Source organism: Crocuta crocuta, unplaced genomic scaffold (genome assembly GCF_008692635.1).
Source record: "Crocuta crocuta isolate KB4526 unplaced genomic scaffold, BGI_CrCroc_1.0 scaffold97, whole genome shotgun sequence".
Taxonomy (NCBI): Eukaryota; Metazoa; Chordata; class Mammalia; order Carnivora; family Hyaenidae; genus Crocuta; species Crocuta crocuta.
In genome coordinates, this window is record NW_027531999.1 from 2,031,160 (window position 1) to 2,044,150 (window position 12,991).

The window sequence follows — 12,991 nt, forward strand, 5'->3', positions numbered from 1 at the left end:
AAAATGAGCAAATCAGGAGACTATAGATGCTGATGAGGATGTGGAGAAACAGGCACCCTCCTACACTGTTGGTGGGAATGTAAACTGGTGCAGCCCCTCTAGAAAACAGTGTGGAGGTTCCTCAAAAAATTAACAGTAGAACTTCCCTATGACCCAACAGTAGCACTGCTAGGAATTTACCCAAGGGATACAGGCATGCTGATGCATAGGGGCACATGTACCCCAATGTTCATAGCAGCACCCTCAACAATAGCCAAAAGATGAAAAGAGCCTAAACGTCCATCAACTGATGAATGGATCAAGAAGATGGGCTCATCTACACAATGGAATACTACATGGCAATGAGAAAGAATGAAATCTGGCCATGTGTAGCAACGTGGATGGAACTTAAGGGTGTTATGCTGAACAAACTAAGTCAGGCAGAGAAGGACAGATACCATATGTTTGCACATATAGGTAGATTAGGAGGAACTTAACAGAGGACTATGGGTGAGAAGAAGGGGAAAAACAGTTGGAAAGAGGGAGGGAGACAAATCATGAGAGACTCTTGAATGCTGAGACTGATGGGGGTAGGGGAGAGGGGAAGGGGGGTGATGGGCATGGAGAAGGCCACTTGTTGGGATGAGCACTGGGTGTTATATGGAAACCAACTTGACAATAAACTATTTAAGAAAAAAAAAGTATAGCTTAGACAATTTTAGCCAAAGAACAATAAGCTTACTGAGAAGCTACAGTTATTGAAGGTGTGATGTGACACAGAATAGTTAAGTAAACCAACAGAACTGAGTGGAGCTTTGAAACAGACCCATGTATACATGGGAATTTCATAAAAGATAAAGATTACATTCACTGTAGGGAAAGGAAGACTGTTGAAAGGTTGGCACAACTTGTTAATCATTTGGGAAAATATAGTTATATGTCTACTTCTCATTACATACAAAAATAAATTCCAAAATAGATTAAAGAAAAAAAGAAAGAAAGAAAATAGGGTCTTCTTGCCCAACCCTTCTTTATTTCAGAGATTTCAGTCAATCCACACAGCTTCTGAAGGAAAGCATGAAATTTAACTCCTTGAGAATATAGTTTTCTTGAGCTATATTTCCTTTTTTTTTTTTTAATGTTTATTTATTTTTGAGAGAGAAAGAGACAGAGTGCAAGCAAGGGAGAGTCAGAGAGAGGGGGACAAAGAATCCAAAGCAGGCTCCAAGGCTCTGAGCTGTCAGTACAGAGCCTAACACGGGAGTCGAACTCATGAACCTCAAGATCATGACCTGAGCCAAAGTCAGATGCTTAACCAACTGAGCCATCCAGGCACCCTCAACTATATTTTTTATTAAAGAGCTCTGCATTTCTGGTGAGCCTGGGTGGTTCAGCTTGTTGACCTTCTGACTCTTGATTCAGCTTAGGTCATGATCCCAGGGTTGTGGGATCAAGCCCTACGTTGGGCTCCATGCTGAGTGTGGAGCCTGCTTAAGATTCTCTCTCTCTCTCTCTCTCTCTCTCTCTCTCTCTCTCCCTCTAGCCCTCTACCCTACTCATGCTCTCTCTAAAATTAATAATTAAAACAAAAGAGCTCTAGGGTGTCTGGGTGGTTCAGTTAAGCATCTGACTCTTGACTTCAGTTCAGGTTATGATCTGAAGGTTCATGAGATGGAGCCCCACATCAGGCTCCATGCTGACAGTACAGAATCTGCTCGGGATTCTCTCTTGCCCAATCTCTCTCTCTGCCCCTCCCCTACTCATGCACATGTGCTTGCTAGCTTTCTCTCAAAATAAATAAAGTTGTTGTTGTTGTTGTTGTTTTAAAAAAGGGCTCTGTCTGCATTTCTAAGATACCATTGGGCATCAGGACTCCATATTGTAATTGAAAATCATATACACAAGTACATGTGCACATGCAAATTCAGTTAGCAGATGTTCAACAACCACCTTGCACAAAACACATTCAAAGAGTCTGTAGGAACTAGGAGGAAGAGACCATAGATCCCCTAGAAGCATGTGCCCAGGGAGTAAAAGTCAACCGAAGTAAAGCAGAGCTAGAGAGAGTAGAATACATTCTGCATCTGAAAATTCAAAGCACCTTCTGAGAACCAAAAGCCTAATGTCAGAGACCAAGCCAGGGAGTGAGGGAAAGGTCCCTGCCTACAACTTGCTTCTCTTCCCAGTGTCCCTGAGACTCCTTAGCTGAATCACAGCCATTCCAGCAAGAAGCTTCTAGAGACAAATCCAGAGATGCTGATCCCTCCCTGATCCACTCTCCTCCCTGGGGGAGGAGCACCCACTGGTGTCAGACATGGAGGTCACATCCACATACGCGGTGGTCCCTTGGGGACTTGCACGAGGGCTTGGCAGAAGCAGACAATCTCCTAGAACTTCTTCTTAATGTAATAGCTTAAATATTACTCCATGGCTAAAATGAGCAAATCAGAGAACTCTAGATGCTGGCGAGGATGTGGAGAAACGGGCACCCTCCTACACTGTTGGTGGGAATGTAAACTGGTGCAGCCCCTCTGGAAAACAGTGTGGCGGTTCCTCAGGAAACTAACAATAGACCTCCCCTATGACCCAGCAATAGCACTACTAGGAATTTACCCAAGGCATACAGAAATGCTGAGGCATAGGAGCACATGGACCCCAATGTTCATAGCAGCCCTCTCCACAATAGCTAAAACATGGAAAGAGCCTAAGTGTCCCTCAACAGATGAATGGATCAAGAAGCTGTGGTTTATCTATACCATGGAATACTACATGGCAATGAGAAACAATGAAATCTGGCCATGTGTAGCAACATGGATGGACCTTGAGGGTGTGATGCTGAGCGAAATAAGTCAGGCAGAGAAGGACAAATATCATATGTTTGGGAAGGGGGGTGATGGGCATGGAGGAGGGCACTAGTGGGGATGAGCACTGGGTGTTATGTGGAAACTAATTTGACAATAAACTATTTGTAAAAAAAAAAATATATTACTCCAAAGCTAACTCAGAGCATGTCACAGGATGATATTTTTTAATGTTTATTTATTTTTGAGAAAGAGAGAGCAGCAGAGCATGAGTGGAAGGGGGGGGCAGAGAAAGAGGGAGACACAGAATCTGAAGCAGGTTCCAGGCTCTGAGTCGTCAGCATAGAGCCTGATGCAGGGTTCGAACCCATAAGCTGCGAGATCATGACCCGAGCCATCCAGGCACCCTGGAATGACATTATTTTTAAAGCTAGGGCAGTGAGCTTTCCTGCCTTTTAAGTGGGACAATATTTAGGGTTAGTTACACAAAGAGGGAAATATATACTTTTTTAGTACCATGTAAAGTGCAGATTGTTTCCCTCTTTTCCTCTCTGCTTCTTTCCTTCCTTCCCTCTCTTGCTCTTTTTCTCTCATTTTAATAAGGGGGAGGTGGGGACAACTTGCACATTTCCTTTTGCTCTTCTTCTTCAGATTCACAGTGAATAACCACTTTTTTATTCTGAAACTATCCTTATCCCAAACACAAAATAGATGAGCAGAATAGGTTGCCCCTTACTGGGCGTGATTGAAGAGAGGGCTCTCTGATCCAAGTGACCCATCCTCACAGCTTCGGTTGCTGCCTATAATTCCACCAGTAAAGGTTCAGGATTTTGCCTGAAGACAGTGACTGTGTAAAAATGCCTCCCTTATTCGTGGAAGGGTGTCCAGAAAGTCCCTGAAATTAGAGTAAAACTACTGGGGAGAGTGGAGAACACTCCCGAGTATAGGGCTGCAGCCTTTCACACAGAGGCCTCACCACACACCATGCATGCCCAGGACTTCAAATAAACCCACAGCATTCACTCCCCTGTGCTCCCTCACTCGACAGATCTCAGACTTGCTCTGGGACTCTGAGTGTTTCTCGAACCTGGCACCTCCTGGTAGCAGTACCGTTCATGGCTTCCACCCACACAGGACTCAGTTTTCACCTTATATGCCAGGTTTGGGGATCCACTGCTCCCTCCGTCTGATCTCCTGGCTTCTGCACTGCCTTTGCCAACTGGCTTTGAGTTCATTACAGTCTTATGAAGGAGACTGACACATGCACAATTAATGACCACTCAGTGTTGTCAGTGCTAAAATCGAAGTAACACAAATGTCACAGGATCATCGAGCTCTGATTAGAAGAAACTTCACAGAGAAGGTTGCGATTGAGCGCTCATCCTAGAGAAATGAAAGGATTTTACCAGAGTCATTGCAGGGAGAATGAACTACCTGTGCAAAGGGACAGGGGCATCAACCAGCAGGATCACGGGTATGGTAAGAAGTCTTGTGTGGTTGCAGCATACGGTTTTGGAGGCATAAAGAGAAGCAGAAGTTAAGAGTTTAAGGAGATCAGACTTCTCTACACACAACAAAGAACAACAGAGGTTAAACAAGGGAATGCTATCCAGCATTTATGTTTCAGAAAGGAAACAAAGTCTACACACTGCTTCTCAAAGAAAAGAGAATAATAAGGGGGAGGTGGCGATAATTGGCAGACAGAGCAACCATGTCATCATGACCTATCAAATTTCTTCTAGAACAGTGGTTGTCACTGGGGGCAATGTTGCCGCCCTCAGGGGACATTTGGCAGTATCTGCAGACATCTGTGGTTGTCACCTCTGGCGTGAGTGGAAAGTTGCTCCTGACATCTAGCGGATAGAGGCCAGGGATGCTACTTAACGTTGTGCAAGGCACAGGACCACCCTCCACAACAAGGAATTATCAATAGTGCCGAGGAGAAACCTGTTCTAAAAGTTGCGGTGGCCAGAGGATGCCCTATGACGGGGCCACAGTGGATTCCCAGGGAGGCAGAGAGGAGACCTGGAGATCATGGGCCTTCCCAAATTACTGTCTTGCCACCATTCACATGCCAGGTGATGCTCACACACCCATGCACCCTGGATCTCTGCATCTTTCCCTCTCATTGCACTGAATGAGAAGGACGCTACTATTGGAATAACCTTGAATTTGACCCAATTGATTTGTTTAAAGGAAATCATTTACAAACACCAATACTCGATTAGTGACAAAGTTGTGTGTGATCACAGCTGATCAAAGCATATAGCCACACAACGGTGATGTATAGGATCAGTGCCCCGGGTGCTACATAAGGAGAGAAAGATCTCTTTCTGCTTCTAGCAAAATCAGTGACTTTTCAATACAGGTAGGTAGAAACTTATGGAAAAGCAAGTCAGTCCTTTCACCAAGGCAACCAGGAGTCACTGATTCTCCAGAACGTTCACTGCTGTCCTCCAGGACAGAAAACTCTCCCCAGGGAACCAATCCAATCTGCCATACTTCTTAAATTAAAGCCCCACTATCTGGCCAAGTTTAGAGAACACAGAGTCTGTAGAATGTAAAATGCCGCAACAGGCCAAAGACACGTTTAAAACCCAATATTTGTTGAAAGCTAGGAAGGATATCAAAATACATTCTACCCCAACCAAAAACAAAAATAAAATTCTTTTTTCAGATAATGTCTTTTTGCTGCTTTCACTCTCATTTCTACCTGTGTCTTCAGGGCTCACCTTTGTCTCATTAGTGCTGCCTCTACTACAACAGTTCGGCAATTGAAGGCAGTTATTTGGAAGCAGAGCACAGGCACCAAACACAGGAGCCAAGCTGAACTTCACAAATTGGAGATTCTGCCCTCTCGTTGGTTTTCAATTGAGGAAATGGGATTTCATTACAAAGACAATGGCTGGAAAAGTGCTTGGGCAGGAAATGGCACTCCCCTCCCCCCTCGTGGTGCCCCATCCATTCAACTGCAGCTGTGAAGGGACTTAAGACTTTGCAATACATCCCAATTAAAGGGATCTTTACAGAGAATTGTGTCTGCACAGTTTATTTCTGGAAGGGTGAGGTGGAAACTGGCATCAGTGGTCACCTCTGGGGAGCTGAAGGGGGTGTCAAGGGAGCAGAGGAGGGAAAGGAAGTCACTATTCACAGTTTATTTTTTAAAATTTTTTAAGTTTATTTATTTATTTTGAGAGAGACAGAAAGTGTCCATGAGCAGGGCTGAGGCCGGGTGAGAAAGAAAGAGAGAATCCCAAGCAGTCTCCGCATTGTCAGCACAGAGCCCCATGTGGGGCTTAAACCCAGGAACCATGAGATCATGACCCGAGCCAAAATCATGAGTAGATGCCTAACCGACTGAACCACTCAGATGGTGTTCCCCCTGCCTTTTTTTTTTTTTTACGTCCACAGTGTGCTTTGAATTCTGAATCATGTACATGTATTACCTACTCATAAAATAATAATTTAAAAACCAACAAATAATAGAAAACCCACTCCCCCCCAAAAAAAATTCTGTAAAAAACCCCAAGTTAGCATATCCCATGCTTCCATCCTCTGACTTAAGCTTCCTCTTGTCTGTGTGGTCATGGGGGTCGTAGAAGAAAACACTCACATCTACAGTGGGAGCTTTAAATTCACTTCTGAACTCCCAACACTTCCCAACTACCAGGGGCTTCTCCAGGAGATCCCACCCAGGGGCACCTCAAAGACAACACTCCCCAAAACCAAATCTCCTCTTCTCTCCCTCCTTCCTTCCCCCTTCCTTCCAAGCCAAATCCTGTTCCAATATTCTCAGCCATTATTAGAAGAAAAAAAAAAAAAACTTCCCTGTCTAAAAACTTTAGCATTACCTTGAGGACACTCTCCTCACCCTCATAGTCACCAAATATTGTTAATTCCATCACAATGGCACTTTTCAAATAGGTTATCTCTTGTCCTATCCCACTGACCTTTTCTAGTTCAAGAACTTATAAACTATATTCCTTCACTGGAATGTGAGCTTCTGCTGGTTTTCCAGCTAGTTCATTCTTTATACCTCCCCATAACCCAATCCCCATTATTTTTCTCAAACACAATTATCTGATCATGCTCAAGAACCTTGGATAACTCCCTGCTGCCTACAGAACTGCCCGAGTTTGACAAATAATCATTTACACTGTGGACTGAAAAACAAAAACAAAAGCAAAAAACATTCCATCCCTAACACCTACCCATGCTCTGGTCACTCTGATGTAACACGCCTTGCTCTTTATGCCTCTTGTGAGCTTCCTCAACTTTGCACTTGCTGTTTCCTTGACTTGAAAGCTTTCTCCTCCCTCCCCACCCTGCCTTGTACAAAAACGTAAATTCTTATTCACTCTTCTAGACCCCCACTCAGTTTAAACCCTCTCTGAAAAGCCTTTCAGGACTGCTCCCTGCTCTGTACTCCTCTCACACTTTATACACACCTTCATTATAGCCCTAACCACACTTTCATAATTATTTATGTTTCTATCTCCCCTGCCAGAATGTGAGCTGCTTTAAGAAACAGCTGCTATATTTTATTCATCTTTGAATCCACTGCACCTCCCTGCCAGCATTGCACATAAATGTTTGCTGAATGAATTGGCTGAAAGTACTTTGGTAAAAATGTAACACATTATCCCAAAATTTTATAGACCTCTGTGGCTAAAATCTCATTTCTTTGCCCTCTCTGTCTGCATACCTATTGGCACGCTATCCCAGGTCTCACGGGGGGCCAGTTATTCAAAAGGAACTAACAAAGTGCCTGCTATTTGTAAACAGGGCCATTTGTAAACCCTCTGGGCTAGATTTAGAGATTGCCTTTCTAACTCTGACAATGCTCCTCTGAGTACTCACTCCACTATAAGAAGCATTTCTTTTCCAAATGTCTTGAGTCCTATAAGTAACCTTTGTTTACCCTGAAAACAGTTTCTGGGAAGCTGAAAGGAGCTTAAAAAGCAATGTAGTGACCCTGTCTGAGACCTACCTGGTCAGTGAGCCTCATGCCCACCGAAGAGGAGGAGGGGAGCTTCGGAGACTCAGCTCAAATCCCTGCCTACTTCCACTACCAACATCAGCTAGTCCACGGCTTCAAACTCCAAGGACTCTCTGCTCCCCAGTGAAGATCAGGGCAGCCCATTAATCACAATATTGTTTTAGTAAAGCAGCATGATAAGCAAAGTGATATTGCCAGTATCCTGAAGAACAACGGGTGACAAACAAGAGTAAGATCACGGGTAGGCGCTCATTCAAATGGAGCCCAAGGGGGTAGAGCCCGAGTGACAACTTCCAGCCTTGGGGTCTTTGGCTTTTGCTCTTTTCTCTCTACCTGGAATGATCTACCAGGAAATATTTGGAAAGAAGAAAAGGGGGGTGTGCCTGGGTGGCTCAGTCAGTTAAATGTCCAATTCTTGATCTCAGCTCAGGTCATGATTCATGGGTTTGAGCCCCACGTCAGGCTCTGTGCACAGAGCCTGCCTGGGATTCTGTCTCTCCCTCTCTCTGCCCCTCCCCAACTTGCATACACTCATATTCTCTCTCTCTCTCTCTCTCTCTCTCTCTCTCTCAATAAATAAATAAACTGAGGGGTGCCTGGGTGGCTCAGTTGGTTGAGCTGCAGACTCTTGATTTCGACTCAGGTCATGATCTCACAGTTTGTAAGTTCAAGCCCCACATAGGACTCTGGGCTCAAAGCAAGCCTGCTTCAGAGCCTGTCTTCCTCTCTCTGCCCCTCCTACATGCTCCCTCTCCCTCTCTCTCTCAAAAACAAATTAATTTTAAGAAAAAAAAATTTTATAAATAAACTTAAAAAAAAGGAGATACTTGCGTTCAGGTCTCTGTTCAAATGTCACTTCCCAAGGGGCTTTCCTGATGACTCAACCCAAAAGAGCAAGTCACTACTGTTTGTCTTCTTGTTTTATTTGTCTTTACAGCATTTTTAGCACATCATAGCACTTATACCTGCTATCATATTACCTAGGTGTTTGTATGCTGACCATTGTCCCCTACCTCCACTCATTCACCCAAGAGAACAGAAACACTGTCTTGTTCCTAGACCATCTAAGCACATATTAATCTCCCAATAAAATGTATTTATTTTCTAAAAAAAAAAAAAAAGGAAATATTCAAGTAGTTAGCAATTTCAGTGAAGATGTAAGACCTAAGTTAAAATGTTAAAATCTAGCAAGGTAAAAATATATGTAATAAGTGGATGGTAAGGAAAGTAAAGAACATTGGCTGAGGAAGAAGTGATTGTGCATGGGGATGGCAAGAGAATGTGTCCCAGAGATGAGATTTGTGTCTGCCTTGAAGGCACTGGAAAATTCAGTAAGTTTAAGAAAATGAGCTAGTGATGGGGGCGCCTGGATGGCTCAGTCCATTAAGCATCTGACTTCTGCTCAGGTCATGATCTCACGGTTCATGGGTTTGAGCTCTACGTCGGGCTCTGTGCTAATGGCTCAGAGCCTAAAGCCTGCTTCAGATTCTGTGTCTCCCTTTCTCTCTGCCCCTCACCTGCTCACATTCTCTCTCTCTCCCTCCCTCTGTCTCCCTCTGTCTTTCTCTTTCTCTCTCAAAAATAAATAAACATTAAAAAAAAATTTTAAAAAGAAAATGGGTCAGTGTTTCACACTGGGAGACCACAATCCAAGTGTTACAAAACCAAATTATTAACACATGAGAGTTCACAGCTTACCCAGCTGTTGGCCTCCCATTGTCTGAGAGAGAGAGGATAAAGCCCCAAAGGAAAGCTGACAGAGTCCAAAAAGAATCATAAACCCCATATAAATCTAGAGTGGTAGGTAGGACTGGAGGAGTATTCAAGAAACTAAGACAGCAGAAAAAGCATAGCACAAAGTGCTGAGTTTTGGGTGTGAAGTGAAACACTGAAGGAGAAGGAACCAGTCCTGAGAATCGCCATGGTGGATGTGCATGAACTTCCTTAACATGGAGGTGCCTCCTCATGGGAAAAGATGCGTGAGTCCCAGCTGTGTCAAGGTTGACTTATCCCTTTGTGCCTGCATCTCCCCCTCAGTAAAAATGGAGACAATCATCTATATCATGGGATTGCTGTGAAGATTAAATGAGTTGATGAGAATAGCACCTGGCATGTTGGGATTATCCTTATTATCAGAATTTTGAGCCCTGCTTCTTAAATGCAACATTGTCCTAATGGTCTATAGGGATCATGGCTTTATAAAAATGACACATGTTTTAAGGAGCAATATCATCAACGGCTGGGCTAAAGCAAAAGGCTTGGTGTGGGGATAAAGTTAGAGAGACAAACCAAAGTGAGAATATGGAGACCCCACATACCCAGCTGAGGAACCTGGTTCTTTGAGCGAGGACTTGGCTCGCTGGCTAGACTGATGCAATTACTTGAGAGATCAAAGAGGGCCTAAGTCACTTCCAAATACGGCAAGTAGTGACCACTTGACAGTGTGGTGGTCTTCATGCAGCCTAGGCATCCAACGTGGGTACTCACGGTTCCGGGGTGTAGAGGGGGTCCGAGCCATGCCGGACGTACTGAGTGCAGTGGAACACTCTGTAGGCCAGTCCTGCCAGAAAGTCTCGTGGACTCAGGTATCCAGCCACCGGCCTCACCGTGAAGCCTGATCTTTCTAAAATGGCGACAGGAAGAGCCAGCTAAATATTAACTCGACCAGACTTGAGGGCCCAAGCAGGGCATCCTATTATTTATAAGGAGATTCTAGAAACAGAGTAATCAAGGTCTTAAACCCCTTGACAACTGAATGACATATACCGTTTATAGCTATCACGTTTGTGGTTTCTGATTACTAAAATATACTCCCGAATGATGGTTTCCAGGGGAACAAGACATTCATTAAAATGGGGGAAAAAAGCGAAAAAACTGTTAAAGATTCAAATTCAGAAACCAAATTAGGATAAGAAAGCTCAAATTCACAGGACAAGTGATGCTTACTTACCATGTATTACCTGGGATGTTTCTAAAAGACACACCCAGGTGGGGATCCATTCTGCCTGTATGTGTTTAGTTAACACATGGCTAACTCACCCCCTTGTGGAATCAGTTCACACTACAGCTTTCTATTGTCAATACCACCTAACTCCTTCACTCCACATTGCTGTTTTCTGTGATATTATGAAAACAATCATATTAATTTCTGTTATTTAAAGAGGTACACTAAAGCTCTACATGTCTACTGGTTTATGGTAAGAGGAAACAAAATAGTGGAATAAATACAATCTATGAAACTGCCCTATACTGCTAACTCAGTTAGGCCTGGGTCATCAGTGTTCTCAGTTTAAGGGCTACCTAAATGCTTGTTTCTCATGAAGGCCCAGGAAATTTACAACGGGAGAGCTACTCTTATCTCTGACACCAGCTTTGTAAAGCCTCCCATTCTGAAAACCTCATCTCATTAGGAGAGCGTCTGAGAACGGCTAGAATGGTTTTAAAAGGCAAGAACCAATTAAGCTTATAAAACCAGTTCAACCTGGGATTTTTGGTATCTACCTGAAAATATTCCTGTTCTCAGGTTTCCTCAGACCCACAATTCTAACAATAATATGTTCGTTCCAAAAGCTTTTACTTTGGATTGTTCCCTAGTGAATGTCAAAAAGTTAAGTGTATTTTCTTCTTCTCTTCCATTCTATGCAATTAAACCAGTATATCCTCCACGTAGGACCTGAGTAGGGGTACACAGAGGATCGTTCCTTTTTTGAATAGTTATGGATCTTATTTTTATTTAATTTTTAAAAAAATATGTAGCTAACACATTATCAAGAACTTTGGATTTGTGGATATCATTGCTTACAAAGTTTCCTTTTTAAATAAATTAGGTATTTAAAAGTGAGTCCGTTAACAAATACCACATACACGTAAATTATGCTTGCTATGTGCCAATGAATGGTGCAGACTGAGATCCCAGTGTCGGGTTGGTAAGCATTGTGAAAAATAACAGCAAGGGCAACAGTAACTAAGACTCTGCTATGTTCAATGTATATCAGGAAATAACTTTAGGGCTTCTAGGTATAGTAGTTATTTCCCTTCGCAGCCACCTTGTGAGGGAGATTAAAATTATGATCTCCATTTCCAGAGGCACAGAGAGGTTAGGATAACTCACTTGAGGTTACCCAGCCAAGAATTCAGCCCAGGCATTCTGCATCCAGATTCTGTGCTATTCCACGCCACCTCTTATCAAAATATTAAGTTGAGAGACAGATGTGGCAAAAATTATGGGCTGGTATTCTAATTACTGGAGTTTGAGAAACAACACAGTAAAAAGCAATTCCCATATATCAGCAATCAACCCATGGTAAATCTATAATACGCACATAACTCTGTGGGAAACAAAGAGGGACATGCCAGAGGCAAGGCCATTAGGGAGAATATAATCCAGTTGAACAACAGCATAAGACATTATGTAATTAGGCACTAATTAAGTGATACTGATTAGTGGTTCTTAGTCTCTTTCTCTTAGTCTCTTTCTCTGATAATACATATCATGGATGATGTTCACCCATGCGGCTCTCCCGTTGCACCAGGTGGGGTTCTCAGGGTACCTGCTCTCAGACCATGCCTGTCTCTCTCCTGATAAACACGTGATCGAGAATGAAATCGGAGGGGGGTGGTCATGGTGACTGCTATGATCAGGATTCATAGAGAAGGCAGGACTTGCTCTGAGTCTTGGAGAATAGGTAGAATTTGATAGGTAGAGGAGGCATGAGTTTCCTAGCAAGAGACAGAATGTGAGTAAGGGTATGAGAGCCCGCAGGTAGAACGGNGTAGCACAGTCGTCACAGGGGACAGTCTTGGTAAGCTGGGTCGGGGGCCTTGAGTTGAGGCTGAGCAGTTCTGAGTTTGATCATACAAACCAGAGATCAGCACACCATGGCCTATAGTCCAAATCCAGCTTGTTTTTCTATACCCCATGAGCTAAGAATAATTTTTACATGTTTTAATGGCCACATTTAAATGGTTATCTAAGGACCTACATAATGCTCTCAACTCTGCCTCTTGGCCAACAAAAACTAAAATATTTACTATCTGGGCCTTCCCCGAAAAAAAAAAAAAAAAATCCAGCCCCAGCAAAATCAAAGGGGAGCCACTGATAGCTTCTGAGCAGAAATGCCAGGAAGGAAGTACTGCTTTAGGAAGCTTCATCTGGAAGCAATGGACAAGACAGTAGAGGGGAGAAGACACAGACATCAAATCTGTAAAATGG

At 43.4% G+C, this 12,991-nt stretch overlaps 1 protein-coding gene across 2 annotated transcripts in view; it reads right to left on the bottom strand.

Annotated features, from left to right (window-relative positions):
* The window catches only part of TPH2 (tryptophan hydroxylase 2), a 100,330-nt gene that overhangs the window by 47,992 nt on the left and 39,347 nt on the right, over positions 1 to 12,991 (bottom strand). For both annotated transcript variants that reach the window (XM_077775229.1, XM_077775230.1), the window contains exon 7: positions 10,267 to 10,402. In XM_077775229.1, the coding sequence (XP_077631355.1) occupies positions 10,267 to 10,402 (136 nt within the window). The remainder of the gene's footprint in view (positions 1 to 10,266; positions 10,403 to 12,991) is intronic.